Below are 19,411 nucleotides of genomic sequence, written 5' to 3' on the forward strand. Positions count from 1 at the left end.
CGACTGTGTTGTGCCAGCGGTTTACAGCAAACAACCGGCTACACGTGACAGTGACGGCCGCCGGGATGCTGAGGTGGGGCAACGTGTTGGCTGCAACGTGTGTGACGGGAGAGTTGGAGGGGAACTTGAGCACCATGATGACATCCTGCTGCATCTGATCCTTAAACATCAGAGGGCTCTGGGGAAGGAAACACTGGTGAGACAGACAGAGAGGAAAGGACAGATAGAGAGAGAGAGAGATAGAGAGAGGAGGGAAGGTCAAGGAATACAATGGAGGAAGGGTTGGAGATGGAGGGATAGGGAAAGACAGAACGGATGGGACAGAAGGAGGGGAGGGAAAAGGTAAATTAGTGGGAGCACAGGGTCAGAACAGGTTCACACACTGAGGAGGCTTGAGAGCTAGGAGAGGAGGTGGAGGCACTGGCTGGTCGGGTTTGGGACTGACGGGTTTGGGTTTGACATGTGGAGACACCGAGGCCTCACACTGCTGAGGTCAAAAGTCTAAGACTAAAATAATAAACATTATTATATATTGTTGTATGTAATAAAACCTCACTTGACAAAGTAAGCAATTCAGCAAATGCATAAGAGTTTTGGGGGAATTGGACTAATCCAAAACTTATTTTTAAGAAAAAAATAAAACATGACAAAAAAAACATTGTTCTGATCAATAAAGCTGGATAGTTTTTTTTTGGTCTGCAATCACTTTAAAGTCATTAAAAAACATCTGTCGCCTCACCAGGTGCATGGCAGAGGAGCGAGGCGGGTGCGGCTCAATCAGCAGCTGGGAGGGAACCTGTCCAGAGACCTGAATCTGAGTCTCAATCACCTGAAGACAGCAGAGACAGAGACAATTTTAAATAGAAAGTTTCACATTTTTTTAAAGAAATGAATACTGTGTATATCTGCACATTAATTCAAACAAGTAGTTAATTAATAAACCTAATAAAATTTTTTAGGGAGGGGAGTTATCCAAGGAAATAGGCAAATCAGTGCCTGAAATTGATCATTTTGTGATTTTACAAATACAAACTTCAGTGTATTTGACCAAAACAGAAGACAGAAAAATTGAATTTATATTAAGATTAAACAAGTGGAGGAGTTTAAGTATCTCGGGATCTTGTTCACGAATGGGGGAAGAAGGGAGCGGGAGATCGACAGGCGGATTGGCGCAGCGTCTGCTGTCAAGCGAGCGCTGTACCGGTCCGTCGTGGTGAAGAGAGAGCTGAGCCAAAAAGCGAAGCTCTCGATTTACCGGTCGATCTACGTTCCCACCCTCATCTATGGTCATGAGCTTTGGGTCATGACCGAAAGAACGAGATCGCGGATACAAGCGGCCGAAATGGGTTTTCTCCGTAGGGTGGCTGGGCTCTCCCTTAGAGATAGGGTGAGAAGCTCAGTCATCCGGGAGGGACTCAGAGTAGAGCCGCTGCTCCTTCACATCGAGAGGAGCCAGTTGAGGTGGCTCGGGCATCTGGTCAGGATGCCTCCTGGACGCCTCCCTGGTGAGGTGTTCCGGGCACGTCCCACCGGGAGGAGGCCCCGGGGAAGACCCAGGACACGCTGGAGGGACTATGTCTCTCGGCTGGCCTGGGAACGCCTCGGGATTCCCCCGGAGGAGCTAGAAGAAGTGGCTGGGGAGAGGGAAGTCTGGGCCTCCCTTCTGAAGCTGCTACCCCCGCGACCCGACCTCGGATAAGCGGAAGAAGATGGATGGATGGATGGATGGATTAAACACCCAGGTGGAATCATTTAGGTCATTTCTGAAGGCGTTGCTTAATCCAGATTTTACTTGTGGTTATTAGAGTTAAAGGGGTTGTGCATGATGCTTTTAAGACTTCTATTTCTAAAATATATATATATATACATCTATACATATGCATCTTTTTTCTTTCACTTTACAATTATCCACTAAATGTGTTGGTCCATCATTTACATCAACAAAATACAATTAAGTTCAAAGTATATTTAAAGATTTTTGAGGAGATTTATACATCGAATGCATTTTTTTTATTTAAAATTGACCTGGGAGTACATGTACAGTTTTATGAATATAGCACGGTAATCTACTGTATCATACAATTGTGAAGCTAAAAAACAAGATTTTAGTTGAAATGAAATGAAATTTCATTCTTAGTTCATTCTTGATAATGTGTGAATCTATCAACCTCTCGCTGTGCAGCATCCAGATTGTCCAAGTTTACAGCTCCCTCATAGGACAGGAAGTCGAAAACGTTGAGAGCTCGGACTGCTTCTGGCCCCCGCTGCTTGTAGCCGAAAATGAGATCGATCCACTGGTGAAGCTGACACGAGACAAACTCACTCTCCAACGCCTGAGTGGAGACAGGGGTAAAAGCAGAGAGTGAGAGGAGGCAAACAAGAACATAATTAGTCTTTGTCCACAGGTCGAGTCAAAAGGGGTTTGTGTATTTCGGAAAGAAGTGTGCCCCCTACCATTCTGTTTATGCGGACAAAGTCTTCGGGTTTCTTAGCCCAGACAGGAAGCTCCACATCGCACACAGGAACGCCGTCATCACGCACGCCCAGTTCGTACTCATTACTGTTCACAAACATCTCAGGCAAGTAGTAAAACTCTGGGATCAGCTCCTAGATGACATGACATGCATCATTTTAGTATTCATCATTCAATCAATCTTGAAACTGTTGGATTAAAACCTGTTAACAGCTGTCGAGAAAAGCCGACACAACTACTGTTATCACGAATGAATCAGTGCAGCGTGCTCGTGTTGGCATCAGATAATTAGACGAATCATTAAATAATTATGAATATTTGTCATACATTAAATATCTGAAAATGGAAATACTATGTAATTAAATAAAGTGAGAAAATTGATTCCTTTTAATTTGAACTTTCATGTTAAAACAGCATATCATTATGTAAATGTTTTATGATTTTGTAGTTCCTGGGCAACTATCCACTGAGCAATAAATCAAACAGTCTCTTAGCTTGTCAAAGACCCCAGCATCTGATTGGCTCGCCTTTAAGCCAATCACATTTTATTTGAGGCCCACCTACAAACTGAGACACCATATCTTTAAGGAACAAAGATACTGAGTGAGTAAAAGAATGAAAAATAAAATGAGAAATAAATACTTTATTTTGCCATTGAAAAAATTACTGCATAGTTAATAATTAATTAAGAATTTAAGAAATTCTAAATTTTTAATATAATTATTACTACACCAAGTTCTCAATTAGAAATTATATATAAATTATTTATAAATGTTATTTTTTTCTCCAAAAAGTGTGCACTATATTTCAGCTATAAATAAATTCCTGCATGAATAAAAAATATTCAGAATAAACCTTTAGCCTTATTCAACATGAACAACAAATACGATTTTTTTCAATAGTACTCACATTTCTCTTCAGTACTCTCAAGAAAATTGTTTTAATTTCTGAAATACTTTCAAATAAATGGCTGTACAACAATTTTGTTTAGCTCACTGTATTATCATGTCTCAGTGCAGAGTCATTTTATGTAGACTCAGTGTTTTCATATCAACTGCTGCCCTCAATGACCTCTTCCCTCAGTCCAACAGAAGTTACCTTAACATCCGCCGTGTCCCTCTGGCAGTTCCTCCACGCATGACCGATGCCAGAGAAGGCTCTCTCTGGATGGTCAAATTTACCGTCGTTGGCATTCAGGAAAAATGTGGTGAAGGGCTCCTAAGGCCACAGAAAAATACGTGCGTTATTGCAGAAGAAGTCTTTAACATCCAAAATGTTTAACGTGTGTAATGCAAACACTTACTATTCTGACCATCCACATCAGTGTGGAGTGAGCTGTGGAGTATAAGGTTGTGTAGTGGTGAGGGGGTGTGCTGTCATCATCCCATGTCTCATAGCGCTCTGCATAAAACGCCGCTCGCTTGGGATTCAGGGCACCAATTGGCTGGAAAACACATATTGTTGCTGAAAACCTCTAAGGAGCATGCATGGTAGCATTGCTAATATAAACAGCCCTTTTTATGTTTTCATCATGTAAAGCACTCTGAGTTGCTGAAAAGTGTTTTTCAAATAAACTTTGCTTTATTTATTTAAATTTTTTCTAAAAACTGTACTAACACACGAGCCTGACCTTGGAAAGGTCTCTGAAGTTGCCGGGCAGAGTGAGATCAAGCTCCTCTGAATCATAGTTGGTCAGGACCCAGGGGAAGACAGGATACTGGTTCAAATCATTATAGGTCCTCCCTGCAGGGACAAATGTCAAAAACCAATATGAAACTCTACTTCACTTAAAAGAAAGTCATACAGTGAATACATGTTTGTTTAGTTTATTAGAAATACAGTACCAGTATACAGACATCAAATCATCAAATCCAGTTTTTGCATTTAATTAAGAACATGAAGGGCTCTTATGTTTAGAGTAGAATGATTAAACAACAAATAACTTCAAGTAATTTAAATAATTAATATTAGAGGCATCTATTTTAATTCATGATGAATGTATTTGAGCCCATTAGCATAATTTTCACTCTCTGTGGATTAGAAAAAACTCACGATAAATTAAAACATGTGCATCCCATTAAAATAAACCCTTAAGAGTCCAAAATCTTAGGCTACTTATGTCTATGTTGAATGATTTATAAACTTCTGACAGGCAGGATTGGTAGCAATACTCTACTTGACTGGAGGGAGTTAAAATCAAATGTCTCCTTTATTTTGTTTTATGCCAACATTTTAATAAGAAGAACATCCTAGTTAGCCAAAAGTGGGTGCAAGACTGGAATAGAAATCACAATAAAAGCTGAAACTGAAACATTTTAATTCACAACATAAATATATTTAAAACCAGAGTTTTAGCCATAAGTAATTACAGATCAGCCATTAAGATATACATGGATAAAGTAAGTCAGAACATAATGGCAGTGGCACAATAAAAGCGGCACAGTACTAACAGAAAAAGCAAAAAATAAATAAATAAGTAACTGAATAAAAAAATTCTGATAAACCATGATAAACTCCTGCTATATAATTGGTTCAATAGATTCAAATGATTTGACTAAGAATGGAGAGAAAATGCATTACACATGTTGGTGAGAACACTGGATTGCAAAATGAATTTACCTGCAATAGTGTTTAGAAACATGAGGTACTCAAAGTTGGAGATCTCTCTCCTCTGCCAGCGCTGCGTCATGTTCGACGACTTGAAGAGCTGACGTGGGGTGGCCAAGGAGATACGCCTGAGATGTAGATGCAAGCAAACACAGGATTTTTATTTTCAGTCCTTTTCTTATCCTAAAATGATATGTCAGTCAACATGCGTTTCATACCTGGCTTGTGGAAGTCCATAACTCGTTCCCACCCCGACCCGAGGGAGGCTGTAGACGACCCTTTTGACTGTGGCCTGGTCAGGAAAGTTAAACATCACAGATGCTGGGAAGAAGAAGAGAAAACATGACCGACATGTCAGAAATATTTAGTCCAAATGATCAAATTATGTACTTTCTGAAAAACTAATCATAAACTAATGGGTGGTATACAGATAAATCCAAAAGAAATTACCTCAAGCTATAAACATATTGTTACTAATTAGATATTTAATTCAAGTCAAGATTTTATTATAAAACAGCTAAAAGTCAAACCAAAAATGAATCGTAACTTTATTTTCAGAAATGTCTTTAGTGTCTCCTACACTCAGGTCTGGGAAATTAAATGCATACGTTGGGTTTTATTCAAAAGGATCAAAGGAATTTGAACTGTTTATATTTAGAAACAGATATGATTGATATGGTGCACTAAGACTATTAATGATTTCATAAAAAGTATGTTAAAAATGAGCTTACTCTGTGGTAAAATCATTGCAAACTCACTTCTGTTGGCCATAAAGACCTCCAGGCCTGTGTTCTGCAGCAGGAAGCGTCTGGAGAAGACGGCTCGGATCTCACTGAACATCCATTTCCCGTGCAAACCCTCTGAGTAAGCCAGCACCTGTTGAGGATAGATGTCATTATAGCACACAGGAAACATCTCATCTTTCCTTTTTCTATTGTCTATCTGCACCTTGATGAGGGAAAAAAAATTAGCTTTCTCTTACTTTTGCATCCATCTTCTTGAAAGTAGGATCCTCTTCATCAACTTCAAAGTAGATCTCTGTAGTGGTGATGGAGAGAGTGCCTCGAGCCACCACCACAGGGGCTACCAGCTGAGCAGGAGTACTTAGAACCACAGGGCCTGCAGGAGCATGGGGCAATATTAAATTATCTATTCATAGCCCTGACAGGCCAGAGGTCAATAGGAGCATCAAAGACATGGAAACATCAGAAGCATTTCAAACAGGCTATTATTGATTTTTGATCTGCATTTTCCACTTTGTTTGCACCATCTGGTGTTAGAAGCATCAAGAGTTGATCTGTATCAGAATCAGATTTAATAACTTCTGATTAAATCGTAATAGGTCAGGTGAATCAGCTGGGTGGTTAGTGCAGCTGAACAAACACAACAACTTGAAGGTCCAACTTGCCTTTGGAGGTAAAAAGTCGAGGACGGAAACGAACTAAAAACAAAAGTCATATACAGTTTACTGCTCAGCATGAAGGCATGAGTGTCGTGGGTTTTTTGGTGCCTTTGTGCGTCTCCACCTTACCAGCGAGGTTATCAATCTCTTTCTCCTGCAGCAGACTGACGGCGTCGTCGTCTCCCTCCAGCATCAGCTCCGCCTCTGGATTCTGGGTGACCACCGACTGACTGCGGAAGTTCTTCTTCGACTTAACACCCCCCTCCTCCTCATCCTCCTCTGTGCCTGTGTTACACAGTCAGTGAGAAGCTGCACAAAGTTGACACTGACAGTTCTTTTTTGTTTTTAACAATAGAGCAAAATACTGACTGTACTCATCCAGAGTTTTTAGTGAAATGTCGGCATGTGTGGATCCAAAGGCATTTCTCACAAATCTTCTCCTCCTCCTGAGATCGTCCTCCCAGTAATCCAAACGCCAGAAGTCATGTAATTGGCTGTAGAAATGGGAGGGAAATGCTGTTTTGAATATTTTTTCTAGTGGATAACAATCAAAGTGTGAATTCTAGGACATTTAAAAGATTAAAGTTTGAGATGAAGCTTTGTCTCAGGAAGCCTTTCCAACTTTACAAAGACAGTAAGCTAACTTTTAAGTGATAAAATCGCACAAAGGTAATCATTAATCTAGAGATAAGGAAAAAATATAGACTTAATGCATTTAAAAGACAAACAGTCAAAACCAAAGAACTGTGGATGCAACTTTAAATTTTGTTGTGTTTGGTTTATCTGAGCAAACAGAAGTAAAATGCAGTTTGGAATATACAAAATTAAAGGGCTTTAATGAAAATGTGAAAGAGTTTGTACACAAAAGAGGGAAGTTGAGGTTTAAACTTAGATAGGCTCTGGTAACTCAGCTTTTAATCAGTGAATGAACCAGTGTAAATGCTAACAACACTCTTCAGTGTGGATGTTCCACAGTGAAGAAGACTCAGTTTTCAGTATCATTTAGGTGCTGAAAAATAAATGGGGCAAAACAGAAAAAGTGGAAGAAGATTCTAGAAAGAAAACTGCTTTCTACAGAGGGATGTCAGCTGGACAAATCCTAACCACTCTACTGTAATAAACTGTTTTCTATCTTCTGAATAACTGGTTTGTTCACTGTTTTGTATTCAATACTGTACTGGGCTCTTGTTAGACTTTGACATTTTCCAATCACCTCTGTGACATTGTCCCCCAGGCTCCATGCTTATTGGTCAGGATGTTGAGGATCTTCTGTTTCAGCTGGTTGGCAGTCACATGATCTCTGTGCTTGGCAGCACTGATGAGGTGGTCACACATTTTCTCCTCCTCTCTGCGGTCCGCAGCATACTGAGCACAGTTAGACTGAGCAGACGGAATAAGAGTTAAGCGAGGACCACTGGGTGCAACTTAAGGCATGGATAGTGTACAGTGCTTTATAACAGAAGATGGAGAGTCCCAGTTTACCTCAAACTCAGCGTGTTTGTGGACATCCTCGGCCCGCTGTCTGTTCAGGATGAACTCTGCTTCATTGGCAACACGCACAATGTGATCCTTCATGGCATGGCACAAGAGTCTGGCAAAAGAGTTTAGATGTGAGTTGCACAAATATTGATGAACAAAAAAAACTAACCGAAAATCTTTCAGTTTCTTTGGTTGAAATTGTCAGCCGAGCTAATAACTGTGGAAATAACTGGTGCATTCATTTCTAGGCTGCACTTTTTAAGGTTTAAATTATGCAAAAAAGATTTGTTTATTTTGGGACTTCTCACACATCTCTACCAGAGGAGGCGATACACATTAGGGTAAATGGATGGGTGACCTTAAAGCTCATTGGATTACCTTCCCTCGTTGATGAGCTCGATGAAGGCCAGTCCAGCATTCTTCTGAATGGAGTTCTGCCACTCCTGTAAGTGGAATAAAACAATAACATTAATATCTGCAAAGATCTTTTTAAAGCAGAAAATACAGTGCTTTAGAAAAGTATATGGTCTCTTATAAATATTTGGATATTTTTAACACGTATTTTTGATTATGAAAATTTTTTTATAATTTTTACCAGTTATGTAATTGCGATTTCAATCAAAAGTGGTCCATATATGGAAAAAACACTATAGCTAACTTTTTTTGCTCCCTAATTTCACTCATAACACCCAGACCTGATTACTGTCAGACGTGTAGGATTGTAGAATTAAAAAAAAAAGAATCGCTCTGACAAAATGAGGCAATAAATCATGTCCAAAGAGTGACAAAATTTCCAAAAAAGAAAAGAAGGGGGACAAATTATGTTCACATTAAATCTCTAACTGTACATTGCATTTACTTTTTGAGAATGTTCTTTTACACTTAATGGAACACAAAATTATAACTTTATACACAAATGTTTTAAAATTTGTTTTGGGGTTTTATATAATCAAACAAAACTCTAGTAAGCTTTCACTAAAAGAAAAGGAAGCAAATAGAACGCTTTATTTGTTTAATCAATGACATTAGTAATGTGAAAACAAACATTTTCATAGCTCTAAAAACATCACTACAATCACACCCATAAATTGCACGATTTTCCATTTCTTGTGCATATGGGAGGGGAACTTTTAAATGGGATAGCACTGCTGCTGAAAGCCTGAAAACTATCAGCGCTCCATTAGCTGCACTGGCTCTTAAGGCCATCTCCCGTTACACCCCCAGCATCTAGGGGATCGATTTCTGGGCTTGAGTTTGCTCTCCACGGCCCTCTAATGGCAGACGAGGCGGGAGTCAGGGGTAATACTATACATGCTGACGAGATGCCTCATAGAAGACAAAAAGGACAGGGAGTGGTGGGATGAGAGGGTAGAAGATGAAAGCAGTTGCTACTGAAAACACTGCGGCCAGGAAAGAAGAAGAGCCTGGAAGTGTGAGTGATGATGGAAAGAAGGAGAGAAGAGAGCAGAGATGGAGTGGCTGAACTCAGGAGAAAGACCAAGAGGATAGAACTTGAGGATGACTTCAAGAAGAAGAGCTCTTCTGAAGAAGAATAGAAATAAACAGACTTGAAGATGTGAGACAGACTTCAAGTCTTCTTAAAGAAACCGGGTCGCCCAGCTCTGTAATGGTGAGTTTCATCCTGTCTTTTGATCATTAAGTACAAAAAAAGAACTACTGGGTTTTAATGCATGAGGACAAAAGAGCCAGAAATCCTCCTTTATTAGTCAAGATCTGATATTTTAATGATTGTCTTTTTGTGTTTTAGGATTAGGAACATTTTCTTTCTTTGTAAGCATGAATATCAGATAAAGTCATATTACATCTGCAATGAGTATATTTCATAGCAATGAAATATCATTAACCTCAGTTTATGGATACTTTTACCTTCTTAAATCATCATAACAGATAAAGAATCAAACATTCAAAAATGCTAAGAATGAGAAAAATGCAACAAAATGAAGTTTAGAGTGTCAGTACATTAGAAAGACATTAAAAAGTGATTTTTTATTAAAAAGTGACCCTCAAAGATTCACTGCACAAAGAGTGATATAAGCCAAGTCTGTTAGTTTTTATGAAAATTAGGTTTCTCAGAAGATTTGATTAATACAGAAGACCAATAAAAACAATGAAGCTCGCTGACCATGTTCTGTATATTAAAGTTCATCAATAATTGGTCAGAGCTGCTTTTACATAAATTATTGAATGCCATTTGACATGGCATGGAGATTTTGGGAATACAGTCTTCAGTCTAAGTAAGTGCAAAGTAAATGCAAAGATGTAATAACCCTATTAATAGAGATGATCCTGAATGAGAATAAGGTTGAAAGGTCACCAACCTGAGAACAAAGCAGCATTACAAGCTCCACCACAGATGTGCTCGACTTCATGCACACCAGACCTGCAGAAAACACAAACACCACAGTCAGGAGTCTTTCTTCTCCTCATCTGACAAATACATTTTCCCAAAACACAAAAAATATCAGTGAAGTTATAGGAGAGTTAGCAGTTTGGGTTGCTATACAGTCACCATATCTTAATTTACAAGAGGCATGCCACAGGGAAGACAAAAAGCAGAGAGATTCAGGAAGGAAGGAAGTGGAGGAGGAAGAGAAAGAAGGGAGAAAATTGAGAAAAAGGAACACAAAGACAGTGAATTTCAAAACAGGAAGCAGGTGGGCAGACTGAAGACACATTTAGGACAACGTACAATTCAACTGATGCTAAATATAATCTGATCTAATAACATATACATCTCTGTCTAGCTGAGTTCATACAGTGCAAAGTAGTGACTTCATACCTGCTTGACGAATGAGTGAAGCAGATCAAAGACGCTCATTCACTCCGTGTTTCTCAAACACACACACAGGTACACTTGGTGTTTCTCGCACTCAAACATAGCAGTGAGGGACAGTGAATGAGGAGACTCCACAGAGAGGGACGCCAGTTAGAGAAAAAGGAGCCGTGTACAGCACCTGTACCTTCTATGAGCAGTTCCTGCCCATGGCTACCCAGCAGCGTCCTGGACAGAAAGGGAGCAAAGTCCACAAAGATCTCCCTTAGCAGCGGGGCCACTTTCTCCAGAGCGCGCTCCAACTTAGTGGTGATGCTGCGGAGGAGAACAGGGCGAGAAAGAAAGATGAAGGAACAAAAGAAGTGAGAAGGTCATATGTGACAGACAAGAGCTTAAAATATGTGGGATTTACAAACAGATGTAAAATACATGCATGACAGAAATGAGCAGGGAAATGGGAGGACAAGAGAAAAACCGGGAGTTAAACCAGACATGGACGACGCAAAAGGTCAGAATCAAACATGATGATGGTGAGGGTTTGGTGGCAAGGCGGCTGTGTTACTATTGGGAAAGTGCTGCAGTTAAAAGCCTAGTCATTGAGCAAATGAACTTAAAAATGGATGAAGCAGCTTTACTATATCGCACTCAAGTGTTGAAAACGTAGTTGGGTGTTTTCTTGTACTATAAATGCTTGGTGTTTCTGCATTGAGAATTTTTCATGTATAGAAAAAGTTCAGTTAAACATGGGAGAACTGAAAATACTTGTGATCCACTTCCTCATTGTGCTTTGCAAAATTTGTTTGCTATTTCTCAAGTAAATGAGCAAAATATATTTCATAATTAAGCTAAGGCAGGTGTTCAATCAACAGATCTCACAATATTTGTAGAAGTTGCCCATTTTAAGGGATCTCCATTTCAACTATATCCATTTACAGTAGATGTCCATTTTTTTATTCAATGCATATTTTCTCAGATTTTGCCAGCAGTGGGTCAAAAATTGTTGTCATAACTGTATGCATATGTCTGAGCCTATCAACATAATGTTGGCCCTCTGTGTGATTTAAAATAAATTGTACAAAAATCAAAGAATTTCACAAAAGAAAAGAAAAAGGCACAAATAATAGTTTAAAAGGGTTAATGTTAAGTTCTGCCGAGAACTGTAAATATTAAGCTATCATAGCTGGTTATATTTTCACATTTTTGTGGCTACTGTTAATATCAGACAAACAATTAGAAGCAAGAGGCCACAGAACAGAAATGTATTTCCCCCTGCTGTTCTTCTAGTTCAGATTTGTATTTAATTAGGTTCTATGAAATTTAGCAGTCACTTTCTAAGGTGTGACAGACAGTGGTCTGAAAAACCTAAACTATCAGTAAACAGAGCAAGGACAGCTTCAATGTGGATTTCTAACATCAGTCAATTCAAGCCAAAGATGCATTGTAAACCTTTACCACATCTTCAGTTTAGGATTAGTCCTTTGCTCACATGAATGGCAATGGTTATTTTCATAAAAAGTTGTGTGGATCTGCTGTGAAACAAAACAAAACCTGCCACGCCAAATTCAGCCACTGTGTGAACACAAACGTCTTGAAAACAAAAGATAAAAAAATAATAAAAAAGAAAAATAAATAAAACAAGAGGTCACAAGAGCCAAATAACTTTTTTAGGTTGGGTTTGCTTTAGTCAGAAATTGATACATGATGTGCAAATGAAGAGAATTTTTGTTCCCTCAAAGCGAGCGCCTAAAGATACTGACTGTTGATGACTACCATGTAGAACCCCACCTAATACAAAATCCAACCTGCAGATATCAAGTTGTGACAACAGGTGAAAAATTTAGATTAGACAAAAAATGAATCACCAGATTTTTGAGGGGCTTCCATGTTTGAAAAAAAGCAAAAAAGTAAACAAACAAAACAAACTCAAACATAAATCTGCAATAGAAACAGCACTGTTTGTTACTATGGAAACACTTGTGACCTAGGTCCCTGACAAAGGAGTAAAGTGAAACCCAGGTCTGATCTAGACTTTGGGCTGAGTGTGTGAAGACAACCATGCAGTAAGGGACAGACTTAAATGTGGTGCAGTAAATGCGAACAGTATGAGCTGTTGGCCTTAAAACAAAAGCGATGCCATCATCTTGCTGAAGCAAAGATGTCCATCTTTTGTTACATGGCATACAGAGAACATTTAGTAATAGCTGGCCAGAGCAGAAAGGGTGTGGTGGAGGGTGTGGCAGAAGGAGGGGGGGGGGACAGGACGGGTGTCTCCTTGCCTAAAACACTGTCCTGCATCTCGGGGGGCTGCCTGGAAGCCTGCCAGAGAGCTAAAAGACTTGAGCTCAGGGGGCGTCTGACCGCTGCGCAGCGCACACTGCGCCACCTCACAATAGGCACTGGAATACAAACCACACATAAAAAACACACATGCAGACATGCACACTGATTAAGGATCACACGTACACACCTCACACACTCCTGTGTCTGCTAATAATTAAAGTACAAACTTCTACAAATCATTTCCTTTCAAAAATCATTTCCTGGTTAATAAAAACGTATTCAAACTTTAGAGACGTCAACAGTGTTTTTACCAAGACAAAACAAAGGTTGATGTTAATGAAAGTTTCATTTACATGTTCTCTGGAAGACATTAAGAGTGGTGAGCTCAAGTTTGTAGAAATACATAGCTTTGGAAAACTATTTATACCCCTTGAACTGTTTGATATTTTATTGCCAGAAACTGCACTTTATTTGGATTTTATGTGATAGACAAACACAAAGTCATGGGAAATTGCTAAATGAAAGGAAATGTTTTCTCACCAATAAAAAGGAAGAAGTGTGGGTTTAATATTTTATAGAATTTGTTTTTTCTCCGCAATTACAACTGCAGATGCAGAGACTGATGTTTTTTTCTGCTCTTTTTTTTTTTGCAAACCAACAAAAATATAAAATAGATATATTTGTGAAAATCAACTTTTGCCACAGAATAAGGTTTAAACGTTGACTAGCATATGGTCTAATCCCGCTCTGGGAGTATGTCGAGTGGTGTTGTCTTGATAGAAGATGAACATCTGCACCAGGCTCGAGTGTTTTGCAGTCTCAAACAGGTTTTCATAAACTCTGAGCAGGTACTCAGCCACAGCTAAAGAAAAGGATTCCCTCATAAAGATGCTGCTGCTACAGTATTTCACTGAGGGAGGACGCTATGATCATTCATTTTCTGCCACATGTAGGTTTTCATGTAGGCCAGAAAGTCCGATTTTGCTCCTTCTTCCACATGTTTGTTGCGTTTCCAGATGAGCTGTGGGAAACTGCAAACAGGCCTTCTACGGCTCCTTCAACGATTATTGTCTTCTTGTTCCACACAGCCCAGTTTTCTGGAAAACAATTCTAGTTGTCCTGTCTCTGTAGTATCCCAGAATTATTTGGGATTGGTGAAGTGCTTCTGTCATTAATGCTATATGTTCATTAATGTTCTCTGATAAATTTCTGAAACCTTCACAGAACATCTGGATTTATAATGAGATGAACACAGGTGTTTAATTTACCATTATTTACTACTAACATGATTTCGTCAAGCAATTCAAGTTCAAGGGGTATGAATATGTTTTCTGTACACTGCAATCAATTGTGTTTTCCTTATCTACAGTGCAGAGCAAGCTAAGACACTGAAACAGAGTCATCATGTCGAGGCTGAAGAGCAGCATACAGCGTTGACTAAGTGGGATGCGTCAGTGGTACGTGTGCATGACAGCTTAAAATAAGTATGGTGAGAGGAATATTAATCTTAATCGATATGCAGCCTGGGAGCCAGGCGAGCTCATGTTTCACTTCCTCTGGCTGGATGCATCTGGCCCTCCTCCTAATGAGCTCAGTCTCTCTCTGTGTGTGTAGGCGTGTGGGGGTGTCTGTTGCAACTGCAGCCATTTTTTTCCCCCCACATCGAGGAGGCTTAATACCAAAGCTCGATCTTATCAGATGAGATTAATGAAATCCCTGTCATTTGTTCATATTTTCCAATATCTCTCTGTTGTCGATGTGTGTATACCAAATTCAGGCAAGTGCTCTGAATTTGCTCACAAAAAAAATGTATGAATAGCTCTTGCTTCAGCTAAGAATTAGACACAGTGTTTAAATGAACTGACTGCAGATCTGAGGAATTTGCTACCAAAGCTTTTGCGAGCTTGTAGCCACATTCCTGAAGCTCCCAAGTCTTCCAGACAATAAATGCATCATCTAACCTCTCTGTGAGCTGTAAGAACTCTCCGAGAAGGATGAAGGGGCGGGAGTGAGGTGGAAATATGACAACGACACACTTGAAGCCAGACGCATTAACGTGAGAACGAAAACCAAAAAGGAAAGAAAGAACAGAAAAAAAGAGGAAGGGAATCAAATGGCTGGAAAGCTTATACGACAGCGTTTACACACACCTCATGTTCTCCATAGTGTCTTCTGGCATCGGGGCCACTGTCTGCACTGCTGGCAGATTCTTACTAGTTGCACCGTTAACGAACGATGACGAGGAGGAAGAGGATGAGGAGGCAGAGTCTGCGGCACCTGGGTGGTGGGTGGGGGGGCAAAGAGGTTAAGAGGAAGAGTGGTGAAAAATAAGACGACAACCCCAGATATGAAACATTTGATACATTTATATCACCAGTCAGAGGCAAATAAATTCTATTTGGATGTTATTTCTCCAGACAAGCTGCTGCACCTCTTCTGGTAATAGTTTGTGAAAATAGCTTTGCAATCAATATAAAGAATCCAGTGCAGGGAGCAATTCTCCCCCCACCTAGCCTCTTCCATTATGGATGCATAATACAGCAGTGTATCTCTGACAGGCCGGCAGGGATGTGAATACTAATCTATTCCCTACAATGGATCTGCTGAGTGTGATGCTGCATCTGTTTCTACAAGGAGCACAAAAAGTAAATAAGAGCAAACGTGGAAGAGCGCTGGTGACAGCCTGAGGGGAGTTTGCTTACTTGCATTAAATAGCTTGTGTTTTTCTATCTCTATTCTCAAACTGTACTCATCTGGTTCCTGTGACGCTGGAGCTATTTCTAAAAAGGAGTTGCTGATGCAGCTTCTTTCTATTCAGTTTTTTTCCTCTGGCAGGCAAAGTGTGGAAGTAAAAGTACAAGGAGTTTTGAGACAACACAATCAATTCAGACCTGACAGGCTGAGGAAAAGTCATTCAGCAAAAAAATTATATATACATATACTGTATATACACACAAAAAAATCTGCATCAGGGTTAGAGATGCATCCATTACATTCTTCCTGTCCAATAGTTTTTTCAACTTTTCTTTGTAGTCTCAGGGGCTAATTCTGACTATTTTTCTAATGTTTTAACAAACATTACAAAATATGAGGAACAAATGGGGAAAGAAAGGCAGTTTTTATGATGGGCTAATAGTTTTAAGTGGAAACTGAAGTAAATATGAAATTGTTTATACATCAAAGCACATTCTCAATCTTTATTTAATCTGATCACTTTTTTGTAACTGTAGATGAAAGATAGCAGGAATTTTTAGTTATTGTGCTTTTTTAGTCTTGTAGAGATCTGATGTTTTCCTTTTCCTCCAATCCAAATAAATAAATAAATGTAAGTTCTATACTTTCACAATAAACAATAATGTGTGAACTATCTTTTATGTATTTTTTTCCAGCCCCCTGGAGTCTAGCAGGTTTTGTTTCCATGGACCGAGTCTCCATCCACATATCCAACATTTTTTTTCTCTCACCTGTAGTGTTGATCATGCTCTTGGGTGTTGCTGTTGCAGCAGCAAAAATGTTGGGTGTGCTGCCAGGAGTGGCTGATCCACTGGTGGTGGGTGTGCCCACCGTGTTGACAGACAGGCTGCCGGGTGGGGGCTTTTTCACTGGAACAACAACACTCCTGTGAAAAGATGAGACACAAACGATTAGGCAAAGTGGCACTTGAGACGTTTTAGCTGAGATTTGTTGTGAAATTGCGCCTTATAAATAAACTGAACTGATGTGAAACACTGACTCTGTAGTGCCTGCAGTGTTAAAATAAAGTGACAGGTGACTTTGGTCCTCATTGAGGTCACCATGGCATCTGATGTAGGTAGCCTAGCAACAGGGAGAGCAGGTATCTAACAGTTTGAAGTCAATCAATAACTGCATCTTTGAATATTTATAAAAGTTTATTTTACTAATGTTTCTAAATATAAAGACTCAGAAAACTTTCCCTTTGTTTTTGTATAAAATAATTTTCTACAATACAGGTCTGAACAACATTTTCAGATTTGGGGTGTAGGATTAGAATATTGGAAAAACACAGAATTATTCGATTAATATACAATTAAATAAGCAAATATATTTTAATGTTTATTAATAGATTTCTCCATTATATACAAGAGAAGTTGAATCTTAATGGGTCTTCATGGTTGAATAAGCAATATTTTACAAAGGCTTGGACTTGCAACTTAGACCTCAAACATAAGAAAATATAGTAAAAAATATGTATAGCAAACAATAATTTACAGTGTTAGGTAAAGATCTGTAAAAACCTTGAAATAATCTAATCCTTTATAGCAGACTGTACAAAGTATTAACAGTGCAGATACCAATAATTGCGGCATTGGGGATTTTACAAAAGCAGTTATTTTAAAAAGTATATATTTTTTCATATTTAATAAATGTACTCAAATAAAATGTTGGATTTTTCAAAAATCAAAAAAAGAGAAAAAAATGGGTCTTACTTGCAATATTGTGTGTATATATTATATCCATTCACATATTTTTAGACTAAAACAAAAACCTCTCAAGTCATAGCAATTTTAAATTTTTTTCTAATTTATACAAGCTCATGAACTTGATCCATGAAGCTGGTCTGACCTATAGAGGCTTTAGAAACGATGCCGACATCTCAGGGAGATGGATATAGATTATCTTCTATTAATAATGCATACTGTATTCAATCAATGACTTTGCTCACAGACTGTGACAAGACAGGATCAAGGAGACTAAATGATGGAGAGGAAATTTAGGTAGCTAGTCACTTTTCAGAAAGACACTGATGCGAGTCTTAACAAAACACGGCCGAGAGTAAACACTATCATTTAGCACTCTTTAAATAGTTAGAAAAGCTGTTTTTATTTTTGAATAAAGTTACCAGTTAAACTAATCAAGTTAAAATCATGTTTTTGGATTTCTATGTATTTATTTGAGTTACAATAAAACAAAAAATAAATTACTGCTAAGTAAATCTTTTTTCACATACTAAACAAAACATCCGGATCCAGTTCCACTAGTAGAACAATGGTCTATATCAACATTGACTGTAATAATTGATCAGCTGATGGATGTGTGTAACTCAATGCTAACAAGTCAATATCTTTCTCTGCGTTTCCCCCTGTAAATATGGCTGACCTGTCAAAGGAGTGGAACTGCATGGGCAGCATGGGATGCGTCTTCAGAGCGGGGTCCGGGTGGTAGGGCGTCGGCCCGGACTCCTGACCCAACTCCGTGCCATCAATGGGAGCCGCCACCAAGCTCTTCAGGATCTCCTGCGTTTCAGGGAGAAAAACAAATCTGGTGAACAGAGAATCATTACATTCTGGTTTAAGTGTAGGCTTCTGTGTCACAGAGAAAAATGAATATACAACGAAGGAAGGTTTAAACTTTGAATGTCCAGCTGGAGAAATTCACAGGGTCATACACATGGTTAGAGAGTATCCCTTATTCAGACTCAGATAAATTTCAGGCAGCATTTTAAAAGATTTGGACAATATTTTTAATGCATCAATTGTAACTGCATAACTAATGCAAGCTAAAAATAACTAAACCATATCTAAAAATGCCTCACAGTAAATAGAGGTTCTTTTCCTGGAATGTTGTATTTGGTTCATGTTAAACATGCCTTGTATTGTGGTGTCCAGATATTTTAACTTAAGATTTCTTTGTCCAAATTCCAATATTCTAGAAGTCCTGGTCTTTTGTCTACATTGGTGCAAACTTTATTCTGACCTTCATATATTTCTTAGAGTTCACCAGAAATTAAATTTGTCTAATTAAACTGATTTCTTGTGAAATATCCACATGTCCAAACATGTCAGAAACCGACAGGTTTTCGTAGGGTGCCCTAATATTTCAAGACGCTCACCTTAACATTGATGCCTTTGTTTGTTTGGCTGATGCTAGAAATGGATGAAGGTGGCGCTTGGCTCGAGTTCGGAGTGGATCTGGGATCGTGGGGAGAATCCAGAAGGCTCTCCTGCGACCTCCGGACGTCAGACGACAGACTGCACAGCAGATCTGTCCCTCCACTTCCCCCTCCACCATTGTCTCGGTCTCGGTCTCTGTCTGTCTCTCTCCCCACCAGGCCCAAACCAAGGCCACCGAGGCCCACCTCGGAGCCGTTCAGGGACCCAGCCACGTGTCCTTCTTCTCCAATGCCAGAATCCGTGTGGGGGAGGCCTGCCAGAGGAGAGTCATCTACTGGGGTAGGGGTCTGCTTGTCACGGTCAGAGAAGGCTGTGGATGGGTGCTCTGTTATGATGAGAAAGAAAGAAATAAAATTTTATTTTGTTTATTTAACATGCACTTATATATATGGCCAAATATAAACATTGTTTAAATTCAGATACCAAAAGAAATCTATGGATATTGTTTCTTGAAAACAGTTTTT

At 39.2% G+C, this 19,411-nt stretch overlaps 1 protein-coding gene and 1 long non-coding RNA gene across 17 annotated transcripts in view; one reads left to right on the top strand and one right to left on the bottom strand.

Annotated features, from left to right (window-relative positions):
* Positions 1-19,411, bottom strand: part of nbeaa (neurobeachin a) — a 106,763-nt gene that overhangs the window by 4,994 nt on the left and 82,358 nt on the right. For 4 of the 16 annotated variants that reach the window (XM_032576107.1, XM_032576114.1, XM_032576113.1 and 1 more), the window contains 24 exons: positions 18,887-19,272; positions 18,154-18,290; positions 16,500-16,654; positions 15,186-15,312; positions 13,032-13,151; positions 10,937-11,070; positions 10,301-10,362; positions 8,340-8,404; positions 7,965-8,073; positions 7,696-7,862; positions 6,852-6,976; positions 6,612-6,767; positions 6,489-6,521; positions 6,063-6,199; positions 5,839-5,956; positions 5,299-5,401; positions 5,093-5,208; positions 4,104-4,216; positions 3,777-3,917; positions 3,572-3,691; positions 2,455-2,607; positions 2,169-2,333; positions 740-829; positions 1-193 (listed from right to left, as the gene is read on the bottom strand). In XM_032576107.1, the coding sequence (XP_032431998.1) occupies positions 1-193; positions 740-829; positions 2,169-2,333; positions 2,455-2,607; positions 3,572-3,691; positions 3,777-3,917; positions 4,104-4,216; positions 5,093-5,208; positions 5,299-5,401; positions 5,839-5,956; positions 6,063-6,199; positions 6,489-6,521; positions 6,612-6,767; positions 6,852-6,976; positions 7,696-7,862; positions 7,965-8,073; positions 8,340-8,404; positions 10,301-10,362; positions 10,937-11,070; positions 13,032-13,151; positions 15,186-15,312; positions 16,500-16,654; positions 18,154-18,290; positions 18,887-19,272 (3,225 nt within the window). The remainder of the gene's footprint in view (positions 194-739; positions 830-2,168; positions 2,334-2,454; positions 2,608-3,571; positions 3,692-3,776; positions 3,918-4,103; positions 4,217-5,092; positions 5,209-5,298; positions 5,402-5,838; positions 5,957-6,062; positions 6,200-6,488; positions 6,522-6,611; positions 6,768-6,851; positions 6,977-7,695; positions 7,863-7,964; positions 8,074-8,339; positions 8,405-10,300; positions 10,363-10,936; positions 11,071-13,031; positions 13,152-15,185; positions 15,313-16,499; positions 16,655-18,153; positions 18,291-18,886; positions 19,273-19,411) is intronic. The other 12 variants (XM_032576122.1, XM_032576118.1, XM_032576121.1 and 9 more) reach the window with 9 other exon arrangements.
* LOC116728210 (uncharacterized) lies at positions 8,607-19,028 on the top strand. The gene is made up of 4 exons (XR_004340964.1): positions 8,607-9,591; positions 14,405-14,492; positions 18,163-18,318; positions 18,925-19,028. It is a non-coding gene; the product is annotated as an uncharacterized LOC116728210 (long non-coding RNA).

The sequence above is a fragment of the Xiphophorus hellerii genome, chromosome 11 (assembly GCF_003331165.1).
Source record: "Xiphophorus hellerii strain 12219 chromosome 11, Xiphophorus_hellerii-4.1, whole genome shotgun sequence".
NCBI classification, from domain to species: Eukaryota; Metazoa; Chordata; class Actinopteri; order Cyprinodontiformes; family Poeciliidae; genus Xiphophorus; species Xiphophorus hellerii.